This window comes from Pleuronectes platessa, chromosome 8 (assembly GCF_947347685.1).
Source record: "Pleuronectes platessa chromosome 8, fPlePla1.1, whole genome shotgun sequence".
In the NCBI taxonomy this organism is placed as follows: Eukaryota; Metazoa; Chordata; class Actinopteri; order Pleuronectiformes; family Pleuronectidae; genus Pleuronectes; species Pleuronectes platessa.
Window position 1 is genome coordinate 11566389 of NC_070633.1, and position 27734 is coordinate 11594122.

At 42.6% G+C, this 27734-nt stretch overlaps 1 protein-coding gene across 2 annotated transcripts; it reads right to left on the bottom strand.

Moving 5' to 3' along the window:
- Positions 1–558: 558 nt before the first annotated feature.
- cyfip2 (cytoplasmic FMR1 interacting protein 2) lies at positions 559–26642 on the bottom strand. 2 transcript variants are annotated; one of them, XM_053429006.1, is made up of 30 exons: positions 26475–26640; positions 19514–19663; positions 19323–19412; positions 18480–18557; positions 16358–16459; positions 16036–16217; positions 15860–15956; positions 14318–14446; positions 14104–14208; positions 13934–14022; positions 13585–13822; positions 13289–13441; positions 11983–12122; positions 11755–11902; positions 10577–10730; positions 10315–10471; positions 10125–10221; positions 9952–10028; positions 9707–9815; positions 9405–9524; positions 9081–9280; positions 8916–9003; positions 8370–8513; positions 8165–8255; positions 6065–6195; positions 3959–4031; positions 3759–3853; positions 3402–3640; positions 2604–2751; positions 559–2500 (listed from the first exon to the last, which is right to left on the bottom strand). In XM_053429006.1, the coding sequence occupies exons 2-30, from the start codon at positions 19628–19630 to the stop codon at positions 2333–2335; spliced, it is 3759 nt and encodes a 1252-aa protein (XP_053284981.1). In that variant the 5' UTR covers positions 19631–19663; positions 26475–26640; the 3' UTR covers positions 559–2332. The 2 variants fall into 2 exon arrangements, with proteins under 2 accessions (XP_053284981.1, XP_053284982.1); XM_053429007.1 differs by lacking the exon at positions 559–2500 and having other exon boundaries at positions 2619–3640; positions 3959–4032; positions 6063–6195; positions 26475–26642.
- Positions 26643–27734: the final 1092 nt, after the last annotated feature.

Sequence of the window (27734 nt, forward strand, 5' to 3'; positions counted from 1 at the left end):
GAGTTTATTAGTTAATCCTTTCTTAGGAATCTGACCCTTTGAGTCTCTACAATTCCAGGTATGAACATCTGGATATTATTAATTCCCTTCTATTTCATAATCATTGTTTTTATCATCTTTTTAATTTGTAAACTTTTATAAAGGTAAAGACCAAAATACATATTTTACAGAATTTAGGCCAGGCATTAGAGGAAAGTTTTCAGAATAAATTCAGAATCAGAAAAAAGTAGAAATGTCAAGAATAATGTCAAACTGAAAGAAGAGCATGATGGCCACATCTAAACGTTTTTTTCTTTTCTTATGCCTGACCATAGAACTCTTATGTAAATGTGTGTGATATATCACCATTTAAAATTCCATCATGCTGTTGAACCCCCCCCCCCATAAATATCACCATCATGTTGTCCTCAGTAGCCGGTGGGTAAGTGACAGCGAGTCCACAAACCTTTCCAACTAATTCAGTTATTAGAAGAACCTGAAGAGACAAGTCTGTTGACAACTTTAATACTGCACTTAAAGGTTGACCCACTGAAAACCAATACCGTAAATACAACTTCATTTTTTCCAGTTAAACATTTTTTTTATTTATTGGAAATACAACATCATTTCAAATCCTTTGCAGGACCATTGTTGTACATGTTATACTTATTTCTCTGTAATTTTTTTTGTACTTGAAAACATGGTCACTTGTACAACAATATCATAAACAAAGCCTCATGTCACAAATGGAGCCATTGATGACAATAAATTACACTTGCCATGCTAAGGTTTTTGATGATACATTGGTACCTTTGTTATTACTAGATTAACCTTAAATGAAAAACAACTTGTAATTGAATAAATATGATAAAAAGACACCGGAAATACAAAAGAAACATCCTTCATTCAAAACGGAGCAGGAAAAGATCACAGGGTTGTTCTGGGGGAAGGTTACTTATTCATAATTCGGGGTTTCCTTCATATGAAAAAAGAAAATAGGGAAATTTTTGCATATTTTAATAACATTGCTAAATCTAAAGCAAAAATCCATCAATAGTAAATACTGACTATATGTAGGAAACTGCCCTTTAATTGTAACTGACATTTTAGTTATGATTTTTTTTTTGTTCCTTAATGTGCAGTTTATGTTTCATAGACCAACGTCATCCATTCACACTAAAAACAGGTTAATCTAGAACAGCACTGTCTTTATACAAACTAGAGGTATTTTCTAGTCTTGTTTCTTTAGGTTTTTTTTCTTCAACTCTATGAAAAAGCAAACACATTTAACCCAGATGACCTTTTCCCAAATTGTAAATAATATCACTGTATTCATGTACAGAATATAAAAATCTTTCCAACAGACAAAAAGAGAGAAAAACAAAATAAAATAAAATAAACACAGGATGAGGTTTCCAGTCAGTAGTAGAGAGGCAAGTATATTGAGGATTTGTAAAGTAAAAAATATATATAATTAAAAACAAGGACAATCACGACACTTCAACACTTCACTTTGCTCAACACTGAAATTTACAGTGGAACGGGTACTAACTTAAAATGTGAGGGAGAGAAGCGAACAAAAACAGACTTAATGGTGAGATGAGTAAAAAGCAAATAAAAAAAGTGTAGGTGTAGAAGAAGTACTCAAACGCATCATGATAAACACTATGTATCATGAACCTGGCAGATCAAGTTACTATACAAATGAGTGGGGGTCATATAGATGGGAACATATAATGATAGCACAGGTGTACTAGATCCTGTGCAAGCAATGTTAGTAGAGTAAGAGCACCATGTTGCACTTAAAATAACTTTATATAACTTAGAAAATTAGTTATCTGTTTTATTATTTAGTATTATATTTAAACAATGTTAGATTTCATTTTGTCTCAGCTCTTGAGAGCGAAATCGGAAGGTTTTTTTGACCCAGAATGACTGTTATTTCGAACATGTGGAGCCAAGGAGGACTTCAGATTGTAAGGAAAGACAAACTCTGGTTATCATTTGTGACAGTGGTCCAATCCACAGGTGTGCAGCAGAGGGAATAAGAGAAGGCATGCATGAGTCTGAGTGAGAGCCACACAGATCGAAAAAGAAAAAGAAAAAAGGTGTGAATATACACTTCCACCTCTGGTCTGGGACCACTCCTGAGGGTCTAACGAATCCAAAGACCGTCATCGTGTAGACACAGGAACATTTGAGAGGATTGGTCTTTGGATTCTCTACGCCCATGGGGAGCCATCCCAGTAACCTAGACCTCTGCAAAACCAGCAAGAGGCAGAAACAAGTATCACAGCTATGGGAAGTGTGTGTGTGTTTGTGTGTGTGTGTACTATGTGAGGAAGGGTCTTTTTCAACAGGTGGTAGCCAGGGATTGGTGTATAGGAGGCTGGAAGCAGCGGACATGCTCCACAGTGGAACTGTCTGTCTCCACCGCCTTCATGTACTTGTTGAGGATGGCGAAAATCTCATTGTTGAGGATCTGGTACTTCCTGATGCGGTCCGCCATCTTCTTCAGGGGCTGTCAAGTGGGAAATGCAACAACGGGTGTATTTAAATCATAGAGCTGCATGAAAAAGAAGTTAATACTGTGTGATTCAATGCAGACACTGTGATACACCCACCACGTTTTTGATGATCTCGTCCTTGCCGTCCTGTCTTTGGACCTTGAGGAGGTGGTAGCAGAAATCAAAGAGGTCAAAGCGACGCTGCTGTCCCAACAGCACAATGATGGCACAGCCGGCCCAGTTCAGCCCATCACCAAAGCACTGCCTGCAAAGCAAAGCACATAAAACACAGCACTTATCTTTCCATTACTGTGAGGCACAAGTTTAAGACATTTCTGCTAAATTAAATATTAAATGCCTTACATATTCCCATAATAACCTCCGCCCAAGAGCATATGTTTTCATTGCTGTTTGCTAGTGTGTCTGTCTTTCAGACAAGATTACTCAAAATCTACATGAAATATTAAGACCCCATTATATTCTAGAGCAGATCTTTCTTTTTACTTTCTGTAACATGGCAACGGTTATAGCTTTAATGGAAGTAAGCATTCTTCTCTTTAATTCTGACGAGGGTCTCTTTCTAAACCAGGTATACCATATGAGGTTTTTTAAGAGTTGCTATGGTACCAGAGAAAGAAGGAAGAAATGTATAAAAGGTTCCTGTCATAAACCAAAGTTTGATGTCATGTGAGAAAGACCAGAAGCAGGTACAAGTATATGGAGGTTTACTGAAAAAAGCTGTTTACCTAAACCTTTACCACATAATCTCAATATACATGATGATATAATATTGGGAAACTAAGCCTCAATTACTATTCTTACAACTTGCATCATCATACGTTGTTCTACATGATCACGTTTCTCCACGTGTGTTGGATGATTTAACTGCACATAGACCAGCTGAGCGTTACTCACTCTGCTGTGAACTCGTGCGTGCCCACAGGGATGCAGTAGACGAACTGCATGGCGCTCCACAGGCGGTGGAACTCCATACACTCATCCACGTGCATCACGCCGTTGGTGGGTGGGGGCCCGCGCCACACGGCATCCTGCAGGAAGCTGCGGATGCGCGTCAGGATGACCTCGAACATGGAAAGGCCACAGCACAGGCGTTCTTTGGTCAGCAGGTCTCCCTCACGGGCAATGGCAATTTGCTGGTGGAAAAAATGAACAGCCACAATAACATAAAACAACAATAATAATAAATTACCTAATTTAATGTTTTTTTCCTCTTTGTCAGACCTTCTGAAGTCAGTATGGTGTTAAACTCACTTGTGGGGTTCCCAACCTCTCAATTAGAGGCACAAGGTGGAGAGGGGCGTACTTGGCTTCCAGCCGCTTCATCCTCACCTCCAGACGTTCTCCCTCTGTGTACCACACCAACACAAGTAACAGCATGTATTTATTGTACAAAAATGAACAGGATGTGAGACATCTGATTAAGTCTTTTAAAATATTCCTCTTTCCTATACCTTTGATGTAAACTCGAGGCAGAATATTCTGGAAGGGGGCAGCATGGAGCAGATCACACACTTCCTCCTGGGACTGAGATTCAAGCACAACACAAAAAAACAGAGCATTTTCATCAAGAACCTCACCCCCCTATTGACACCCTTACTGAGCATGCAGGAAGCCATGAGGTGATGATGGTTGAACTTCAGTCTAGAGTTAGAGGTTAGTGGTGGGTGAATCACATGCAACACTACTCTTAAATGACCAAAGCGTTGAGAAAACTGCCATGAGTGAAGGAGTAGAGAAAAGAGAAGGAGATAAATGAGTGACTGTGTTAATCATGCCAGGATGCAAACATTAGCTGGATTAAAATTTGTCACACATCAAAATCCCATTAAATTGTGTTATGATGAAGTGTCAGTAGGGAGGTTTTCATTAAGCACTTAATCATTATTCGACAATCAGAATGGTGACCAATTAATACTATTGATTGAAGGTAGAGTTTGTTTCAGAAACAATTTTTATCCAATTTTTCTGAATTTCTCTTCAAGTCCCGATAACAATGTCCACTGGACCGAATAGATTTCTCTTGACTGTGACGGACGGTTGTGTATAGAGAGAGAGAGAGAGAGAGAGAGAGAGAGAGAGAGAGAGAGAGAGAGAGAGAGAGAGAGAGAGAGAGAGAGAGAGACAGCAGGTGTGTGATGATGAGTAAAATCCTCATGTTCTTTTTTAATTAACCCCTTGAATTGATATTTTTTCATAGATCATCTACACTCGTCCATCATATAACATTTTAATCTCGCTGGTTAATGGTAGATAATGTAACAAACGTTATTGGTTAGTAAATTGTCAGAATGTATTTTGGCATACATGAGGTTGCTTGTCAGTGATGGTAGTCATGGCGATTGTTAGATAAGACAACATAACATGCGTGAGGAAAGAGAGCCATGCAATGATTAAAGTAACACATACACACACACACGCACGCACACACACACACACTCACTACATTCATAGGTCAGTGCAGTCAGACAAAAATGGCAGACAGAGTGAGGTAGTGTTGTGTTGACAGGCATTTACAAGCTCCCCGAATCAGAGGAGAGAAATGGAGGCAGGAGTTAAGCACAAGACTGAACCAACAACCAACCAGAAATGTTTTATCACCTCTTCCATGGAAGACAAGGACAGAAAGATTATTTTTTGCAGCTGCCAAATTTTTTAAATGCATGAGACTATTTCACTACTATCGGTTTTCATGTATTTACTTGAGTTGCCTTATTTAGACATACATTTTAAATTCACCGCAATTCTTATCCTTTTGCTTCCATGGCTGATTGGAGGTGAGACTGTGTGTGCCAAACTAACACGGTGAAAAAAGAAAGGAAAAAACAAAAATATCCACAGCAGCCCAAACCAAGAGGAAATAAAAGAGAGGAAGATAAATTCGGTCTCGGCGTCATTGTGATACTAACGACAAGACCTAAGTCCTTACCACCTGAGGTAGTTGCCAGCGTGAAATGAAAAATAGAGTTGTATTTCAGAAAAAACATCAAATGATCCAACACACTTGGGGCACTCGGACCAGGCACCTGACAGTTTCGGTTTTGATTGAGGATGTGAATCGATGCTATAACTTAACCAGAAACCTTCAGGCGCCCTGGTTACGGCTTTCCCACATAACAACATGGCAATCAATACAGCTACACAAGAGCGCCCCTCTCAGAGATCAAGCTCAGGGACAACAGAGGGAAAAGAAAGTGGAAAGGTCAAGAAAGTAAGGGGAGACAATTCCTGTGAGGAAAAGAACAGAAATAAACACAACAAAGAGAGAAGGGGAGAGAAGGACAACAAGGAGAAGGGAAAGAAGAAGAAGATGGGGAAAGAGGTGAAGGAAAAGGGGAGGGAGAATGAGAAGGAAAGGGAAAAGAAAATAAATATGGGAAGGACAATGAAAGGGAGAACGGGAAGGAGAACGGGACAAATAAGGAGGAAAAGGAGAAGAAAAAGGAAAATGGGAAAGAGAAGGAGGAGGAAAAGGGAAAGGAGAAAAAGAAGCAAACAGGAGTATAGCAGTGACATAACTGTAAAATGTGCAATTTAGCTTGCAGAGTAGAAGATCTTACCAGAGCTTGTTCGATGAGCAGACAGAAGAGGATGGCGTTCCCGACTTCCCTTAAACTCTGGAAGACGTCTGTCTTCAGCTCGGCATACTCAATGATGTCCTTCAGCTGATGGTGAAAGAACTCCAGGATTCCTGGGGTGACAGAAATGGAAAACATAGAGCAATGAAACTCTGATAAATCCATGTTTTCAATTAAGGAACACATAACATCTATTATTCAAACCCAAGACACAGTCCCTCTTTACGACATTGATTATCTATTCATGAATCAGGTGTCAGCGGGCCTGCCCGGCTGCTCTGACCCACGTTTGGTCACACCTGGGTGTTAACTGCTGACGGCAAGATCAGAGGATGTAAGCCAGGTACAGCACATCCGTGATCTACAGATTACTAAACCCTCGTCATAGGGATATACCATCTGACAGGCCTCTAATCTGCACACACTGTTCCAGCCAAAATGCACAGTTGAAGGTCAGGTGATCAACAAAGATGACACAGAAGTACGTGGAGGACTGAGGCATCTGTTGTGGGTCGAATATTAAATATGAAAACATTTAGTTTCCTTTACCACAAATTGGCAAATACATTCTTCATAGAATTACAGCATTTGTTTGGCTTTACTTTGAACTGTTATATATAATACATTTATCCCGGATTTAATTTCCGTTGCTGCAGAGAAGATTTTTCCCTCAGTGTGTCCCCAGCTGGCTCATTTACACTCCTCCTCACTGTTTTTACAATACTGGCTGATTGATGGAGTATGTTGTGTGTTGGAAGAGTTTTCTGATGCTGCAAATTACAATTGAATATTTTTCCAATTGTGTGCAACAGCTGAGCCTCGACTGAACTGAAGTGAGCAAAGAAGGAGGAATCAGCTGGTTTCATAACCCTGCAAACCCAAATATGGCCCACTTATGCTCAATGTTAACAGGCCTATGTGTAGACTAGCCAGCAGTTCAGGCGAGGACCTGAAGACAATATTTCAACAATGTCGGATCATAATGAGGAGAAACTTTGCCAGTCCGTAAGAAACAAATCAATGTGATGTCACTGCTGCTTTTGTCTCAAGATGGACACTATAAAGAACTCCATCATTATGTTTGTTGTTGTCAAAAACTGTCTCCGCATTGCCCCCAGTGGAGGTCTTTGTGTCAGTTACCAGTTTTTTTCCTCTCTGGGTATTTTCCAGTATGTCAATCTTAGCATTCAGATACATGTTAGATATATTAAGCTCAACATGTGATGAGAAACTGCACAGAAAAAAAAGTTGTTTTTTTCAGAGAGGAGGCTAAAGTCATGTCACTGACATAGTTAAAAATCAACTGCTACACCCTGCTCCCTTACTCTGAAATATTCTTTGATGAAAGAAGTTGTTAAAAATAAGACATGGACTGCGCCACCAGGTGAGCTACACATTCAGAGGCTTGAGTCATCCTTTGGTCTGGTTTCGACCCTTTGCTGTACATCTTCTTCCATTCTCTCTCCCCTCAATTTCACGTTTACTATGCTGTCAATTAAATATTTTGAAAGAAGAAAATTATCCAGAGCTTTTCAGAAGGATAAATCAAGTAGATCTCAATCATGGAGAGAAATGTTGCTTTTGTCGTGTGTAAGATTGAGTTGCTGCAGTTTGAGTGAGACCTTCAAGCTATAAATTTGACCGTCTTCTTCAGAAAAGTTGATGATTACAGGAAGCTTTTAACCATCCTTGGTTAATTACACGTGCATCAAGGTAAATATCAACATTTGTGTCCATTTGTGAAGTTGGGGCCAAGATGGAATGTGTATTGCTATGTTAACAAAACTATTTCATAAAATGATTATTAGTAATGAAGACATTACTAACTTCAACACAAACTTAATTGTAAATGTGAATATGAACTGAATGTTTACTGATGCAATAACATCACAGCTGCAGCAAATCCTCTCTGCAAACATCAGAGGTAAATGAACCATTTTCAGTATTTCCCCTCCTTCTCTATGCAATTATTAGAACTTAATTACAATTTACAGCTTAAACGGATGTAGACTGGTGTTGTCAATACTGCAGATGTAACTCAACGTGTACTATTTCCTGAAACAGTATTGACGATGAGCTCACCTGGGGAGCCGTACTCATGGCGTGGAAGGCGGCAGATCTTGGGCATGACCTCTATCAGTGTTTTGACGTACTGCAGGATGGTGCCCTGTAACTGTGACGTGAAAAGGAAGAAAGGAGGCAAGGGCAAGATAAAGGGGGGGGAAATGAGAGTCCTGCCCACTGGGAGGGATGGAAACATGTTTTCTAGGAATATGGAGATAAATACCAGGCTCTTGACAATCTTAAGGAGCTCCTCCATCACTACAGCGATGCCCTGGTAGCCAAGGAGACGGCAGATGGTCTTGAAGTGAGGCGGGCCGACAAAGTTTCTGTAGGAGCTGTATATGTGGGAGTAGGCAATGTTGAGAGGCTGAGGAGAGAGGAGGAAACAGAGAGACGGTGTTAATCAGAAGCAGAAGGGAGGCAAGTCTACGACAAAGGGCAAAGGTCACTCCGCTGCTCCTTGACCTCCATTGGCTGCACCCTACTGATCAATACCACTTCTATTTCACATCCATACTCATATTTCTTTTCCTATGCCATTATTGTAAATCACTTTGGCTCAACTCCTGTGGTTTTTAATGAGCTGTATAAAAAAAAAAAGAAATCGGATTTAACTTTGTTTCACGGAACAGATTTATTACTTAGTACTTTATTCACGGTCTCCTACTCTCGTTAGCACTGTCCCTCAGTTGGGAGTCTCTTTGGATTAAAGTGTCAGCCGAATGAGTAAATGTAATGTATGAAATATAAATCATCAGTGACACCATACCTTGGACCCATACAGGTAGTAAGGCTGCACATTCGCTGGCTTGTCTCTCTGTGGCTCCTGGGTGAAGGGGATGGCTGTACGTACAAAGCTGAAAAGAGAGGGAGGAAATGAGAGAGGAAACAGGCGCAGTCTCTTCCCAAACAGAGCACATCAAACTTAACGAACCGGTTCGTGGATCCATTGTAGCAGTAGTTGGGGAGGAAATCGAAGTTCAGCTCCCAGAAGACGTGCAGCGTGATTCGTCCGTAGGGAGCCGAGACATTGTGGTTGGCCTCGCGGAACATGGCGTCAAAACTGTCCAGGGTCATGTGCTTGCACAGGAGCCGGTGGGTTAGTCTGTTGATCTCCAGCAGCCACTCCAGCTCCTGCACCGAAGACACACAGAGGAATTGTGAAGAGGTTTGATTTGAGCACAAAGTTGGTTTTCGTCGGGCTTCAAAAGAATGAAGCCCAGATTTAACGGTGTGTATCATCGGGGTCTGATCTTACCACTATGGAAGTGAGGTCCTCACTCTCAAAGCGGCTGATTGCATGGTCCAGAGACTTGTACATCGCTGCAGAGATCCTCTGGGTGATCAGGCGGTTCAGGTCGATGGAGCGACCGAGCAGCTGAAGATTCCAAAGGAACATAGAGAATCTTATAAATATTCTACAAATAAATATTCATAAACATACTGTAAATAAAGGCCAAAACAATGGCTGCCTGTCTGTATCCTTACATTTAAGGAGTAGATGAGACCAAATAACTCCTAAATGAGCAACAGATTAATAACTTATCATTATTCCATTACCTGTACGTGTCTCTGTTTGAGCAGGGTCTCGTAGCGGTTTGATGGAGGGTAAGGGATGATCACTCCATAGTTTTTACACTCTGCTCTGAAGCGCTTGTCGAGAAGGACACTGTGGAAAGAGCGTCAAAACTGGTGTAAACTGGTGATTTCCCACTTTGTACGTCATGTCCTGCATGTTCTACCGAGGCCCCAGCCCTCATCTGAATATGTGTAATGTCTGAAAATGTCATAAAGACGCTTCCTACCTCCCAGCCATTGCTTTGTAGTAGGCAAATATCTGATCCGCTAACTTGTAGACAAACTGGTCAAAGCAGAGGTTCACCTGAAAACAAGAAGCACATTGTGAGGGTATTATTTTTCAAGAGCACCAGAGAGACAAAGATCGATGCATTTTACTTGAAAAAACAAGTGGCCTTACCTCAGCTTCAATTTCATCATAAAGGAACTGCTTTTTGAACTTGGTGAGAGCGTAGTATCCGCTGTCATTATACAAGTCTAGAGGATACAGCACATACCTGGCGGAGGAAGAGTAGCAGTTACATTATGGTTTGTTCACTAATAGTACAAACACATTCAGCTTCACAGGGATTGTGAGGTGTTTGTCTTACTCCATCATGGAAGGCTCCTTGGTCTCCAGGATGTGGTCGGTTAGGATCCAGGGCATGGACATCTCGATGGGGAACTGGATTCTGCGGCCCATGGTCAGCTCCAGGAAGAACTCTCTGAACCACAGCTGGGACAGATCACAGCACTGCTGCAGGGCCTCTGGACAGCAGAGACGGAGCAGACAAGAGAGAAAGGAATAAAGTGAAATCTCTACAAGGATTTTACCTTCATATGACAACACGCTGGACTGTTCAACATGCTCACCGCTGAAGTTGAGCAGGTGTGTGAAGAAGAAGGAATGTTTGTGGAAGTCCTCTATGGCCACCACTATGGGGCCATCCAGACTGCTGCGGAGAGTCTTCTTCGAGCCACTCTTATCTGCAATCAGTGACTCCAGCATGGTGCGCACCATGTACAGCTGCAGAGGGAGGACAAAAGGTGAAAAGATGAAAACGAGAAAAACGATTTGTCTGTCACAAAAACCGTGTTGCAGTTGGATTTATTCTCGTGTTTCTTAATCCTCCAAACTTATCCTGGTATATATAAAATCCAACTAATGGCACATTTGCTAGATAAGTACATGAAAAACAGATGGAGCCTTCTGCCTGTGCTCTGCTTTCATTTCATCTGTACATGTGCACGTCTTCAGAAAGCTTACGGATACGGACAAAACAAAACTAAATGGAGCAGTAGCATAGGAAATAGTGGGTGGGAAGTATAGACACGAAGAAGAAATTTCAACAATGGGAGAATTTTTTGAGGAAATACTTTAAAAGATGGTGAGTCACTAAAAGGATCTATATAATGTTGCTTTATTACTGCAAAGGGACAACCCGCTGCTTTTGCATCGTTCTTACATTCTGACGTCCCCCTCCAGCATCGACGTGATGATTTAGTCAGAAACTCGACTCTTTGCTGCCCTCTAGTGGACGTATTGCTTAACAACCATGCCAACATCGAGGACAAATGGAAGTATGTGTGCAGTGATACACATTGTTTGAAACAGACAGATCTGTTTCATTCATAAGGGCAGTGTAAATGAGAACGTTAAACCACACATTATAACTCAGTCTCTTTTAGCACTGTGTGTCAATACCCATTTTATGATAAAGTAATATATATCTTATGAATGTGTGTTGAAGCAGAAGGCAATATGTGACTGGCTGACTGGAGCTGTGCAAATCCTAATGCAAAGTTACCAATTATCTTTTAGTTACACAAATTATAAAGTTGTTGTAACAAAAAATGTCGTTGCATCAGACCAGAAAAATAAACAAATCAGTTTTTTGTAAAATTACTTTTTTTTTTGTAAATCGTGCCTCAATCTGTATTTTTAAATGAAGGACTTCTATTTTGCATTGTGTTACTCGTGATTATTGTTTTGTTACTGAATGGGCCCTGTTTCTCAAAACCTTGTGCTGACCACACGTCTGTGAACCTACCTGTGTGCTGGAGGGTCCCACAGCCCTGCGGGGCACTTTGATGTCAAATCCCCCTTTAGGATCCTTCTCTCCCCTCAGACAGGGGTCGTTCGGAGGCTCCCTTGCCCCATCCCAGTCACAGACGGTCTTTCGGATGGCCTGGAGAACACTGCAAACAAAGCAGGATTATAAAAGTGCAAAAGAGCCATGAGATTAACTTTAATGTGCATTTATCATCTTGATGATTACCTTATGAGGACGTTCTTCTTCTTGCGAACAGCCTGGCGTAGAGGCTCTCTTAGGGTCATCTGAGCAAAGTCCTGCAGCGCTGCGTAGATGGTATTCCTGATGGCCTGGTTAAACACCGACTCCATTCTGCCCATCAGAACCTACACAGTTCATTACACAGAACGTCATTGTCTTCGAAATAAGCTAAAATATACTTACTTATAAAATGTATATCATTCTCAGATACATTATTGTATCCATTCAAATATCCCTCCAGACATAGCTGAAGACCATAAGAAAATCTGCTCCAAGTAACTTGTCTGACTCTAAAACGTCTCCCACGTCTCTGAAAAGTCCACTCTCATGTGCATTGGTGGTTTCAAGTTTCACAACACAAATGTGCAAGTTGGATACTGGACTATGATTGGCTTCCAGAATCCCGCTTGTATATACACATAATAAATTAAGATTACAAGGTAGAAACAAATATTTAAAAAAACACATTTTAGCACCGTGGGGCTGGAAATAAAAGGCTACAGCCTGAAGACAGTCGAGCTTGGCATAAAGGCTGGTGAGGCAGGGAAACAACTAGCCTGGTTCTGCATTAAAGTAACAATTAAATTTAATCTAACAACACCTTTAAAAAAACTCTACAGAGAGTCAGGCTAACCCATTCCCCTCTTCCTGGTCTCTGCTCAGCTCGTCAGCTGCTGGCTGTAGCTTTGGCCTTAGCGAACCCATCAGAGTTGCATCAATCTTCTCATCAAACCCTCAGCAAGTAAACAGATTTCTCAAAAATTGTCATAATCCAATAAAGTTTAAAAATATATAACATCCAAGCTTCTTGATGACTAGTTTTATATCTGCATGTACAGTATGCACAGACCATAGACTGCAAATGAAGATGGAGGACAAAAATGAAGCGAAAACATATCGGTGGCTCGTACAGTAGAGGTCATAAACCCCATCTCCTCTATGTTAGTGAATGGGACATGCTATATCATACTACAAAAGTGTGAAGCATCATGACTGACAGGTGAGACTGACTCCTGATTGGTTAACTGCATGTATCGGCAGGACCTTGATACCCCACGATCACTACGTGCAGACTCCGGCTCCGAAAGGTGTAGCCAGCTCAAGACGGCAGCAACCGTATCCAGGATATCTTGGCTTCATTTTCGCACAGTGGGAGAGAAGCATCATCCAACTTTATTTATGGTCTATCGCACAAAGTTCTATAACCAGCTGTCGAGAACACCACATACAGATCTCCTCGTATTTTCGTCAGACGCACTTCGACACCTGTCTGGGTCACCATGTGTTTTACCTGCAGCCCTTTGATCATGGCGATGACTTCCACCAGGGCGAACTTCTCTTCACTGGTGTAATTGTAACGCGTGGCACGTTCGTACTCCTCCGCTGTGCCAGGACAGTCCTTGTTACAGAATTTATCCGTGGGATGGACCAGCTTCCACGAGTACTGAAAGCAACAAGAGAGGGCTATAAATAGACCAACTCTGAGGCAATCAATGGCGAAACAACACACCTTTCGTACCTACAGCCACACTATAAGCATTTCCCTCCTCCCATGCACGAACCAAATCAATCCCTTGCTTCACTCACAACTTCCATGACGTGCGTGCTCCACTTGGACAGCAGCTGCAGGCCCCTCAGAGCCAGGTCGAACAGCTCCCTGTACTCCTCGTCCGACTTCTGGCTGTCCAGGCCCGAGCCCGTCACCACTTCGCTGTTGCTGTAGCGCGCCAGCTCCGAGATGAAACGGATGTGGTCCTCCCTGATCTGTACCATCTGCTCGCACAGGTTGTACTGCGGCGAGATGCTGCTCTGGGTGCACGTCCACCTGGGCACAGGGTGGAGGAAATAGAGGGTTAATGGTGGGGGGGCAGGAGCAGATGGCACAGTGGTCAAGGATTACGGATTTGAATTGGGTATACGAGTAGATATTTCTTACTTGGACTTGTTTTCTTCATAGTGGGCACTCGTCTCAATGTAACGTGACAGCTCTATCTGCATGTCCCCGAACAGCGGAACCACTTGAAGCTAAAATACAAAAGGCAATGTTTGTCCCACCAACCGATCATAGCCACAGATATATTCCCGGATAAAAGAGATTAGCCTTACTTTGAAGAACTTGTCAATCTTGCTCAGGTTGATCCTCTTCTTGGCGTCTAGTTTGTAGATGTTACTCACGTTTCCATCCATCAGGTACAGACCAAAGCCCATCACCTGACACACAGAGATATTTGTTTTTACAATGACATCGAGCCAGCGAGAGATCCCACAATTTGACAGTTATCCGCTGGCAGCATGTTGAATGTGAATTAAATGTCTTTACCTTGAGCAGCATGTGTTTCTCGCTTGGAGTCAGATACATTTTGTTCTCGTAGTAGTCCACACAGATGTTGACAATGTCGGCCAAAAGTTCCTCGTAGCCAGGAATGACCTCCAGCTGTTGGTGCAGGCACTGCACAGAGACGGAGACAGAAGAGGTCACGGACGATTTAACAACCGTTCATTTGTTAAATTATGCCAGAAAGGGTCTGTTAACTCCTGCTTATACAGTAAGTATGAATATTGACATCACTGTGTGAACACATAACAAATCAAGCCAATTGTAAATGGTCATCAATGGAGCTGTATATCATTAGAAACCGGGGGTTCTTCGAGGGTTTTGAGCATCACACATGGAGAGACATTTGTTTCAAATTATGACATTTTCCCTGCCCACATACTTCCAATGCTTCCTTTACGTCGATGTGGCTGTAATACATCCACTAGAGGGCAGTGTAGGAGAGTTTCTGACAACAAACATGGCCCTAGTGGTGGACGTAGTGATAAAAGCGGACGTGCTGGTCCAGTTTCCCAACTCGAATATTCTCTCCTCATACGAATTTCTTCCTCTTGTGCTATGATCCTCTTGCTTGGATTATTGGCTACACTGCCCCCCCCCCTTATTTATGATGGCACTGCTCTGTTTTGCCTGTTTCGTATATATCTGAAACCGTTCAGAAGACGACATGAATAGGGATGAGATTTAAGCAGAGTACAGACAGAGATGAGCCCCTAAACCGTGAAGTCAATGAAAAACCACAGCTGTGACTATTTCAAATCTGACCCCCGAGATTTAAAGTGTGGGTTGAATCCTTCTGATCTAATTCAATATATTCTGTAGGATAAATATTGGGCAGGTCAATTGCTTTTTTACCTCCACTGAGGAGGCTATGTTTGTACGTTGGTTAGGTCGTCAGCAAGATTCAGCAGAAACTACAGAACAGATAAGGACAAAACATGGTGGAAGGGCGTGACATGGTTGAAGAGGTTGAGGTTGAGGAGAGAATCCATAAAATTGTGGGTATCCAGATAAAGATGTGGATCCAGAAATTATTCATCACTTGTTCTAACATTGGGTGATTTTTTAGACATATTCACAAATTTCCCTGGAAGAAATTCATGAATCAGAAATGAAAGAAAATTATTCATATTTAGAGGAATGATATCTATAAGTGTGTGAAATTTGGTGCGGCATTACTGAATTTAAGGGGACTGTTGGGCCTTGTGCTCTCCTGAGTGCCAGTCTAGTTTCTCTTTTATTCATACTGCAGAATATTTTCATGCAACCTAACCTGTCACAAGGCAGCTTAGATATAGTTCATCCCCTCAGATTGTCTAGCATATCATTTTCTGAGCTATTCATTTAGACGCTTAGGAGCTCATCTTCTATAATGTATTATAGACGAGCAGAATATTTATGTGCATTTGCAGCAACCTCTTGATCAAAAGATTTTTGATCCTCTGCGACTTTGACAAAGACTCAAAGGAGAAACATCCTTTAATCAACCTACAACGTAAATATGACGCACAGGGTCTGACATCTAACCTGAGTGATCCTATTGTGGTTCGCTAAAAACATGGAGAGATTCTGGGACTCCTGGATGGACTGAGGGTCAGCCATCTTCCTCAGGAACTGAGCCGCTCTGCAGACAAGGGGAGAGAAAGGTTAATCTGGCTGCTCAGAGGAAGAAACTTGATTTTCTTTGGAGTGTGACACGCTACCTTTTGTAGGCAGAGTGATCATTCTTGACGCTACACTTCATGTTCTTCAGTTCATCCAGCACCGCAAACATGTTGATGAACTTGCCCAGAGTGAGCAGGTAAGCCTCGGACACAAAGTCCTTCCTTCTCTCAGCGTGGCACAGACGCTTCACTTCACCACAGAAACGCTCGATGGCTTTCCGCTGCAAACACACAGAAACCAGGATACATGAAATAGATCAGTGACCATTTCACCAACAAACAATACAGTTTAAAACTATGTCTATTGATCTGTTAATTATGAAATATAAAACTAGCAAATTATCAGGCGGCTGAGTCTTACCTGGAAGTACATGAACTTCATGAGCTTGGTCACCTCAGGTTCCAACACTTCCACGGTTTTCTCATAGATTTCCACTCTGTTGGGCTGCTCGTTGCATTTCACCTAGCAGACACAAGAGGGAGCCATCACACAACGTGATATTGCAACGACAGTACAATATTGAGTTTCTCTGTAATGATCATGATTCAAAAAAGATATTGTGTCACAAAAAAAATATGTATGATGTATGTAAAAACTGTCCCTTTCCAGTTACTGCAAATTATATTATGATAAATACTTAGGTCAGGTGCAGATTTGTCCACCTAGACTTGATTAAAATATCTTTCAAAAGAGTGAGATTTTGCAATGAATTTTCAAATGAGCTGTTAAATTAGTTTAACTTTGTATCTTTGTGGGGACCATTTAAAGCATAAACTTTATGGATTAAGGACATTTTGGCCATTCCTATCTTTTTCATTCTGTTTAGGGAAAGGGTTAGTATTAAGTCTCAGGCAGGTTTACGTTAGGGTTAAAATGCAGGACTCTGAATGCTCTGACTGATACTAGGGGCACTGGCACGCAGGGCTGTGAATGTAAAAATATAAATGCAAAAAATATCTAATTAAAATTGATTGGTTACAGTACCACCTTAGAAGGAATAAATAAATAAGTCAATTTAATAATGTTAAAAGAAGGCCGGGCAGCGAGAGCTTTAGTTCTAATAAAAATTCTCACAACCTCCAAGGCCTCTCCCCTGGCTCGTACATTAAAGGATTAGCCATGTTCATATGGCAATTTATAATAAATAATAATAAATAACAGCAATTATAAATAATCACGAAATTCATAATAGGTAGTAGTAGTATTTTGAAGGTAAGAATTCATCCAACTGAAGTACGAAGAACATCCGACACCCCTATATATACATATATGCACACAATCGGTGAGTAGAGTGCCTATGAATGCTTAGGAATATAAAACACAAACAACTTTTAAAGACCCCTTATTTTACATTTCTCCGATATAATTTGGTGTACTGGCACCCCTAAGAGGATATAATACATATTTAATGTAAATGTGTATTTCCATGTCCTCTCTTCTGCCTCTCTCTGGAGCTGCAGACAGAACAGGCAGTATACACCTGCCTCTTGAGCCCCTCCTCTGATTGGCTGACTGCAGTTTGAGTGCCACGCGACCAGGCCCATCACTGGTCTCATTGCTGAAAGTCGCGCTATGTTTGTATACCGCTATAGAAGATCAGCCACATATTTACAGTCGGTTACATCAGGATGTTTCAGTACGGAGTTACAGCGACACGGCACGTCAGAAGTAACAAAGCGTGACCGCTGGTCTGGAACAGTCACGTTCTCTTCCTTGCATGCCTCCAGGCTGCAGTGTTTCTTCAGTGTTGTTTGTTATGGTTAGCCTGTGGTAACTAACAAGATGCTAGCTCATCAACATATCTGCTTGGTGTGGCCTTCTGTCTGGAGGGGTGGTGCTAGGGAGCGGGGGTGGTGGTGGGTTCAGAGACTGGACTGGTACTGACTGGGTGGGGCTGAGAGACGAGTGCGAACCCATATCACTCATACGGGGAGAAAGTACGAAGCAAGACGTTTCCATAACATATTTCTTAGAATGGACTGAGTGGAAAAGTCTGAGGAGTGACTGTTTTCATACTGAAGGATCCCTAGTGACCCCTTCAAATCATTACGGAGAGTAAAAGCCCAGAAAATGTATATTACACAATATGGGCCCTTTAAATATGATCAATACTAAATGGGCAAGGGCAGCGCGTGATGGTTGATCTGCTGCGTTTCTGATGTTCACACGGAACATAGACTACAATATGACTCCAAGCATCTTCCCATCCTGCACATATTTATATTTAAAACCAATGAATGAATTTAGTCACCAGAAATGATAGGCCATAGATTAGAGTGCTTTTACTTTGACAGAGGGCCTCAAATGGGCAGTGTAGACATTCTAACCTGTAAACATAGAAGGTCACATAATGCTCACACATCTAGTGTGGCCCCTGGACAGAAGAATGTGTGTATGTGCTCATTAGTCAAAAAGATATGCAGCTCTGTCTGTGTGTGTGTGTGTGTGTGTGTGTGTGTGTGTGTGTGTGTGTGTGTGTTACCTGTGGAATAGCTCTGGAGCAGCTTCTCCAGGTGTAAAGCATCACAGCGTACTCATGTCCTTCCTCCAGCATCTCATTCTGCACAAATAAAAAGACTTGATTCATTCTCAAAGTAAAGTTGTGGCAAATTAATCTTTGTTAATGTATCTCTTGTTTTTTTATATTGGAATGTAATTACTGAAATTGTTGTAACCGCACTTAGCAGCACAGGAGCCACATATCCCAGGGTGAATGGGGCTTGATAAATATTTGAGCAGGGGGACGATTTCCTCCATTCAGAAGTAGCTGAGACAGATTTCTCCGTGACTCGCTTTAAACAAGGAGAGTCCTCAAATAGACCAGCTTCCACCTCAATGGGACTTCCCCATTGAATAGGGTTAAATAAAGCTCCACTTCCCCTCTTTTCCAGTCAAATCACACTCTCCATTCATTCACCATCAGGGGAAAGAGCTTTAGTGATCCATCGGCAGCCTGATACACCACCATCCTGTGTGTGAGGGGAATGTTTATCTATGTGAGTGTGTGTGTGTGTGTGTGTGTGTGTGTGTGTGTGTGTGTGTGTGTGTGTGTGTGTGTGTTTGTGTGTGTGTGTGTGTGTGTCGTGCTAAAGGGCTAGCCAAGTCTGAACAAAGGAGCCAAATGATAATCAATTCACAAAAATACAAGGCTCTCTTTAGGGCGTGAGACTGCTCTCCTCCATCTCCTTTGTGTTCACTGAAAGAGTAACAGCAGCGATTGAAGACAGACAACAACAAAATTGTTTTATACCAATTACATGGATAAACCAATATGATGACAGGCCGTGACCTGTGGTTCTGGGAAAACTGGAACAACAAATCTCACCATGCTGGAGTGGACCGTGGCTTGCTCTATATAACGAGCGATGCCAGTGACGAACGCGTTCCTGTCTTCGAAGTTGGTGTCGAAATTAGCCTGCGGGAGAGGGGGAGAAGAGAGTGAAGGTGAGACCTGAAAAATGTCTGAACCGATGGGGACGATGGCGAATGGCGGTGGCCGCGTTTGTGAGAACGTACCTGGTACATGATGGAGGAGGGAGGGGGTTCGATGCATGGCTGCTGGTCCGGGAGGGGCAGCTCCTCCAGCAGGTCCACGTTGGACAGAGCATCCTCCAGGGTCACGTGGGTCGTCATGGTAACAAGCCGTCACTCACACAACAACGCAGTCTGACAGAGAGAGAGGAAGTGGTGTGAGATAGGGAGGCAGAAGAAGCTCCAGTGCAGAAAGCCAGATGCATGATGGGATGAGTATAAATCGAGTTGACAATAACATCTGAACATCACAGGTATCAGAGCAAATTAGGGTGAAAAAGTTGTTTCAAGTGGCAATAATACCACTGCAAACCTAATGGACATAATCAGGATGTCATCAATCAATTCATGTAAACACATTTTGACATTATGGGTATTGTCGTTGAAAGGATGCTTGAGTTGATCTGACAGGGCTGTGGGGGCCAACTGAGAGAAATGAATTAAATATATCCTACAGTGAGAGAATGCTTCTCAGTCACAAAGACATGGAACAGATATTGTCTAGACAACCTCACTTCCTCTTGTGAAACCCTTTATGCGCTGAGCGGTGCAGCATTTCTCTGAGCTCACCCTGCACCTGTATCCCTGCTGAGGCCCCCAGCTGTTTCCTTTTTAACTTCTTATTCGACTGGAGGAACAGATAAAGCGTCTAACTCTTGAAATGCAGAGACCTGGAAATCTCACAAATGTGAGATAGGCGAGACAGAAGTCTGGCAATGAATGACATAAAAATTAAATAAAAAAAGGGCTATCTGACACAGGGATCCACTGGAAACGATAAGAAATGTAATTTTTAGCTTTTATATAGATTAAAATGCTATATACGAGCCCACAGGTGTATATATGGCTCATGCGCATGGCCATCATTAAGGCCACTCTGCCTGATTTGTGTCTGGAATAAATGACCAGCTCCTCTTGAAACTGTACAGTCCCAGTCGTGCCCTCCCCTCCTCATATAAAAGCAGCCCCTGAGCCCAGCAGTGTGTATGCGCCCGCTTGTATATCATGTGCCTCTCAGAAACGAGCGTATTTCACGACTGACCTGGCAGACAGCAGCGATAATAAGCTTAATTTTCACAGCCAGAGAGAGCATGACTCGAGCTGAGGGGTGCCAGGGGCCAAACAGCGGCGAGAGAAGAGGCAGATAAAAACCAAACATGGCCGTTTCTCTATCCCCTTGTTAGAGGCAGGCAAAGGATTTAGAGCAACAGAAGGTTGAATGTTGCATCAAGCTGTTAAACCTAGTATAGATACAGATACCAGCATCAGAAATACCAAGTTGAGCATCTGCAAGTATGCAAATGTGCCGATCAGATGCAACTTTTTTTTTAATGTATACACACACACACACACTTCCTCTGTTTTAAAAGAATTATCACTAAGACAAAAACGGCGGCAATAAAGTAAACAGCATTGATCCGTCAAATACGGTGCTGGTCCAGCTAATATTGGGGGTGGTAGTAGTCTGTAAATGGCGGAAATGTGCTGCAGTAACATCTAAGTTCAGTGGTAAACCTACAGTTAGACCTAGCAGCGCTAACCAAACATAGGAAAACCGTATTTGTTATTGTTCCTGGCGCATTTATTTTCAGTAGGTTAGGGTTAAGCAGAGGTCGTTAAAATGTCAGAACATTTCGGACAGGGAGGTTCAGGTATAAAGCTGATGTGTACCTTACAAAGGACTGATGTTTTGCAGGGTAATGCTAGTGTTGCCAATTACAATACAATTAATAGGCCAAACAAAAACTACAGCAATAACCACTTCGAAAGTGGGTCGTTAGCATACAGCTGTTAAAATGGGTTGCATGGATTGTTACTGGTACGGATCTGTGCTCTACATCGGCCGATACGCAAAGTCCAAGCATCAGAATCAGTAGTAGGAAGGGAAAAGTGGTTTCAGAAGATCTCTTCCTTATACAGCTCATCATTTGTCCAGGCACTCGGCCACACACTGACGGTAATGGCACTCTGCAAATCTAAATGTCAACACAACAACGATTGGCAAATTTAGCATTCAGCTTTTCTATCTGATGACATCATAGAAAGTCTAACAATCCAAAAGTGACCACAGTGACTTTCTGTGGCCAGCAGAGAGACACGTTAACGACACACATACTGAGAGATGCCGATCTGACATGTTGCTGGTCACGCTCACTAATGTGATGATAAATTATGTGAAAAAGGAGGTGGGTGCAGTTTCCTGTCACAACAAACTGTCTAAGTGAACACAAAGTATGTGATGGCTGCAGCTTGGTGAGGTGAGCCACAAGTTGTCGAATGACTCACTCATCAGACTTCTGTGACACCAAACTCTTTCACGTAAAAGATGGTAACAGAGTAAATGAATGTAGATGGATTCATAAGTTAAATCTATGTTGTCCTCTCTATTCAGATGTATCACTTATCACTTTATTTTAGTACTGTCTCCACTGTCTCTTTTTTTGGGGTTCCTTATACATATTTCTTTATTTCAATATTTTAATAGCTTATATCGAATTCATCATCCTTTACTTTATAGTCTCAATTTGTTTTTGTTATATAATTAGACATCTAAAGGTTTGCTCCACATCTATAGGTTTGCTCCACACAAACTCTGTTATTACTAGTTTGCAGAAATGCTCTACACTACTGGAAATATTAATACAAAACTTGGTGGAAGGATGTGGTATGGATCAGTAAAGAGCCAATTCAATTTCGGTATGATTCTCAAGGCAACACCTAACAAATGACAGAGAACCCCAACAGTTCTCACGATGAGCAAGCACTTTGGCGACCGTAGCGAGAAAAACCTTCCTCATTTACTGGAAGAGACCTCTGGCGGAACAAGACTCAATGTAAACGGCCATCAGCCTCTACCGGTTGGGGTGAGCAGAGAGAAATGGGGAGGAGAAGGGAGATGGGTGGAAAAGAGGGGAGAGTAGAAAGAGAGAGATAGGGGGGAGGGGAAGAGAGAGGAGAGAGAGTCCAGGAACAGTTCTGATAGACTAGTTGTTATAATAAAACTATAAGAGGGATAATTATGGATGTAAAGATGATAGCAGCAATATAAGTGGCATAACTTTCCATTGTAGCGTTTAGTGCCCCTGACATACTGAGAGTTTTAGTCCTTTGCAGAAACCTATAACTTTTGCTTAATAGCATTCGAGTTTACTTTTTTGAAATATTTATATACTTGTACTCCTCAGGGATGCTGGTGCATGCCAACAAGAGCTTAGGTTGAAATGTCAGCGCAACCTTTACCTGTGTGTGCTCCGGTGTGTTTGAGTACAGAATATTAAAATGGAGGATTTTGTCGTCTTGAAGAATGTGTTTCCTGTATTCTCTGAACTGCTGTGACTGCTACAACCTGAATCCACACTTCTGCAGATTCTTTCTGGGCTCAGTTGGTTATTTTAACTGTTGAGTTTGTAGAATACAAAACATACAGCTCGCTACAAGCGGCTTTGTCAGGCACACAAACATGCACAGTACTGCTAAACTCCCATCTGTGCTTGGAAAACACGGGCGCAGGCTGAAGCCTGGTTTGGCTGAACAAACTTTCCCACCCTATACCAGTCTCTGTTCAGCAGTTGGTGTGTGTGTGTGTGTGTGTGTGTGTGTGTGTCATTCTTTACAAAGCAAAGGGCCCCTTCATTCCCTTCTGGACACTTGGTAAAGTAGCTGCAGGCCTGTGTTATGGCAGAACGACAGAGACAACAGCTCCTCTCAGAAATCCAATACAGTAGTTTAACTATTAGACGAGCTCAACACAGATCATCAATGCTTTGCACGGCGAAACCCCCTCGGGCCAATCTGACATAAAAAATGAAGCTTCAACACATCACACACTGGGGTCGGATCTCCTCATGACAACATTAAACCGTGAGAATCCAAGGTTGTTGAGGAAGTTCTCCAAATAATCCAACTAGAATGAGACAGAGTGGGGGAACAGCATCGCGAACACAGATGACACATGATTTGTAGGAGAAAATCTTGACCGGTATGTGCTGCTGGGGCTTTGTGTAAAACATCCTGACTGAGATACACACAGTGAGAGAAAGTGTGTCAACTGCAGGGTCACAGCCCTCAATGGGATCCCCCCCGCCCCGAAGGCAAGCTTCGTAATATATATTCATACACACAATAAGACGAGATCCGCTCAGCGTGGAAGAAACAGGAATCTCGAGCATTAAAATGCACACATGGTAATTAGCACACGCACACACAAACACACACATATTGACACTAGTGTATTCCAGCAGCATCGGTGCAGTCCACGGTGTGTCGTCATGTGCAGGATGCCAACAAGCTGAGGTATGTGACAGGCTGATTGTCATTTCAAACACCCGGCAGTGCAAAACTGTTGTCGTCTCATGATTGGTCACCCATGATGTCAAGCTCACCTTTCCGACCCCACAACAATGACATAAGCGTGGATCACATGACTACACTTTGACAAGTAGAGGAGGGTAAACAAACACCTAACATCACAACTTATTTGACAATTATTTAAATGTACTTTATACATCTAAATGCAACACATAACAGACATGTTCATCTATCTGTGTTGTTTTCCTCTACTTCCCTTTTCCTCAGCTGGTTGGTTATTAATACTCCTACAGGCCTTTGTCTTTCGTTTTACTCTGTAAAAACTGTAAACTAAACTAAAGCAGCAGCAGTGCTGTTACCTGATCAAGTTGTCCAAAAAGAATAACTGTAATGATGTATGATAGATCTTACAATAATAGCCGCATTATGTTGATATGACAGGGGCTGAAAATACAGCTTCATTGACTGTGGTTAAGTATTCCACTTACTACTAGTAGAAATATAATTTGACAGATTTGGCCTTTGAATTGTCATAACATTTGCTTTACAGTTTCTCAGAGCCCAAGATGTGGTCTTCACATGTCGTGCTATGTCCAATCAGACGTCCACATTCTGAAGATATTCAATTTAGAATGGTGTAGAACAGAGAACTGTTATTTACATTGAAGAAGTGGTAATGACTGAATGTTTTGCATTATTGCTTCATTTATAATTCAAATCAATAATTTGAGGATGAAAATACATGATGCTCCATTCCCTGCTAATTAGCAGAGTTACTTACTGTATATTTAAATCCAAGATAACTCAATACCAATACATTCTATTTTCATCCAGAATCTCTTCCATACCACATCCACACTCTTTAAGGTTTATTGTTATATTTCTTCCACTAAACAATATTTTGGGGATTTTATTTGTTACTTATTCAAACTGAACGTCTGATGATAGATGGTTTCATATGTTGACTGTACATTCCTCAGAGGCAAATGTGTAATTTAGATTTGGCCTGGGCAATACAAACATTACTAATTATTCATCAGTAGCAACTTGACCAAGCTTCAGTATGTATTGATATATTGCTTTTGCACTGTGTGACACATAATTGATGCAAATCAGAGTTGTAACATTTTTAAATTGTTTGTAATTCTCTGCTCATGGAGAAGAGTTTAAAAGCACAAGATTCACCCAGGAGCAAAAATCTGTTAAAATAAATAGTAATATATGATAATAATAATAATAATAATAATTGTTATCGACCAATGAGAAAAGCTTTATCTTCCAACCCTAATTTTGATCAACCCTGATTCTGCTTGATAGAAGTATCATATGAATAATACTATTATTATACATTATAAAATATTGTCTGTGCCTGGATCAGTAGCAGCAGCATAATTACGTCACTGCTGGCTGCTGAGGGGTTGGCGTACACATTTACAACTCCAGTGAGTCTGCAGCAGGGGCAGCTTCACGTCTGTGCTGCCGAGTGACAGGATGCAGACAGACAGCCGAGATATAATGGGTCGTTAGCGAAAAGAAAAAAAACATGAGAAAAAAAAAGTGATCAGACTCTGATGTGAAGCGGAAGTAGGTGAACCTGTCATCTGTGCATCAGCAGCAGGCCTGTCTCGTGTGTATGTGTGTACTGGTATCTTTATGAGAGCCATTAATAGCATATAAACTGGGGACATTTTGATCGGTGCTCACTTTTTCAATGCTCTGTTTGAGGATTAAGATTTGGTATTAATAAGGGTTTGAGTTGAATTTTGACGCCTATCGTTAGGGTAAGTGGCTGAGGCTCCTAGGACCTTTTCCAGCATTTAACACTAAGGTAAACCTTGTGGCAAAACAGCATGTCGGAGGACCTGGTTAAGGTTAGGGATGACATGCGAATTGTGGTTAGACATGAATCGGTCATGGTATAGGTTAGGGATAAGGTTTTGGCTAAGCTGTCCTCAATGAATGGAAGTGAATGCACAGTCGTAATAAGGATAGCTGCACAAACCTGTGTGTTCGTGTGTGGGTGTGCGTCTGCGCGTGCGTGTAGTCATTTTGTTGCATGTTATGGACCCTTTCCAGCATAAATCATCAAGGGGGGGGAAAGCCCAGTCCTCTTGTGTGTAAGCGTGTGTATATACGTGTGTGTGTGTGTGTGTGTGTGTGTGTGTGTGTGTGTGTGTACGTGTGTTGCATCGGAGTAAAACAAAATGCTGAATGGGAGTGAAACCAGCAGCGGCATCACACTCGTCCCCTCGAACACCACCATCCCCTCCCTGGCTAAAAAACCACCGTCCATCTGCCGGGGATCCATCCATCCCCCGGTGCACTGGCTCCACGGCAGAGACCCTCTCCTCTCCTCACCCCACCCATCTAAGCTACACTGCCGCTGGAAGCTAACGGGGATCCGGGAGGCGCTCCATCCGCCGCCCGGTGCCGGAGCACGACCAGACTCGGTGTCTGTCTGCTTGGTGCGATACGATGCGAGGTGGAGAACAAGAGAGGAACGGGAGGAGATGGAAAGGAGGACAAACGGGCAGCTCCCTCTCTCCCTCTCCCTCTCTCTCTGGTCTCCAGCCATCATCACTACCCAGCGCACATCTTTAACGCTGCGGCTCCATCCGCCGTTACATGCAGCACGTACCTGTAAATTGCATGTCCGTCCGCAGAGACGCGAGGGCGGCCGGGCGGTGTCGCGGTGTCCGGGGCGGCAGGTCCGACGAATCCTGGGTTCGGGCTGTTTTTCGCTTTTCTCCTTTTCCGCCGCTCGTCTTCTTCGCCGATTGATGCTCCAGTTTCGCCCAGGACCGACCCAGTGCTGCTAATCCACCCCACACAAAGAGCAGAAAATGGCTGCAAGTGCATTTTCTTAAAGGCACAGGCACAGCGGAGGGATGGAGGCAGGGGAGGGGAGGTTATTCTAGGCCCCTGACATGTTGATCTGCTTTTATAGTTCTGTGCAACGCATCAGTAATTATCACGATATGTTTTCATCGATAGCAACATAACATATATATATGTATTGTTTATGCATAGTGCACAGTGCACAGTTTAAAGGGATAGTTCACCCCAAAATGGAAATTCTCTCATTATCTACTCACCACTATGCTGATAGCCTGGATGCCAGACGAACTTAGCCCCGCCCACAACATTTTTGGTCGGGCAGTTCGGTCTGGGGTCGCTCCATTGGGAAAAAATTATGGCCCGACCGGGCCAATCAGATTGTCAGGGCGGGCTTTATACGATGATTGACAGATGATCAACGGTGATGTAATCAACCACGTCATCAAAGTGCCCTTGGGTTGAATTCGTTTTCAACAAACATGCCTGCCGCTGGCGAGCTGAGATGTGGAGATGCTGCCATTGAGTCTGTTTTAGAAGACATCGACAGCGCATTCATTTTGAAAGAGGAACACAGAACGTGGAGGCGACGCCAAAGCACCGCGCTAATCCCTATCGCCCCGGCGCTTGGCTGTTCACAACGGACGCTGAAGCAACGCTGAACCGCCGGGCAGCGCTAATAATATCACCCGTTGATCCAGTAGATCGCTGCACGGCTTTGTGCCAGTCACACTGGAGGCTGAAGCACCGCGCTGCGCCAAGGCTGCCTCGCGGTGCTTCAGCCTCCGGTGTGACTGGCACAAAGTTTTAACATGGGAGTGGATGGGAGCCAGCTGTTATTTAAGGCTTGGCGCTGCGCTGAAGCGTCCGGTGTGAACCCGGCGTTAGTAAATAACTCACAATGCGTTGCTTAGCATACGTCACATACTACGTTGCTCTGATTGGTTGTAGGTCTATCCAATTGAGCGAAGAGGAATTTTACTTCCTGGTCAGTTGAAACACGCCCCATAATTTTTTCCCAATGGAGCGACTCCAGACCGAACTGCCCGACCAAAAATGTTGT

Bases quoted from the DNA above. Each gene is read 5' to 3' on its own strand.
- cyfip2 (XM_053429006.1), bottom strand. From the start codon at position 19,630: ATGACGACCCACGTGACCCTGGAGGATGCTCTGTCCAACGTGGACCTG. The intron at 9,525-9,706 runs GTAATGGAATAA...TGGAATCTTCAG, and splicing joins TCAAACAGAGACACGTACAG to CTGCTCGGTCGCTCCATCGA. The intron at 4,032-6,064 runs GTAAGATCTTCT...CTTGAATCTCAG, and splicing joins TGCTCATCGAACAAGCTCTG to TCCCAGGAGGAAGTGTGTGA.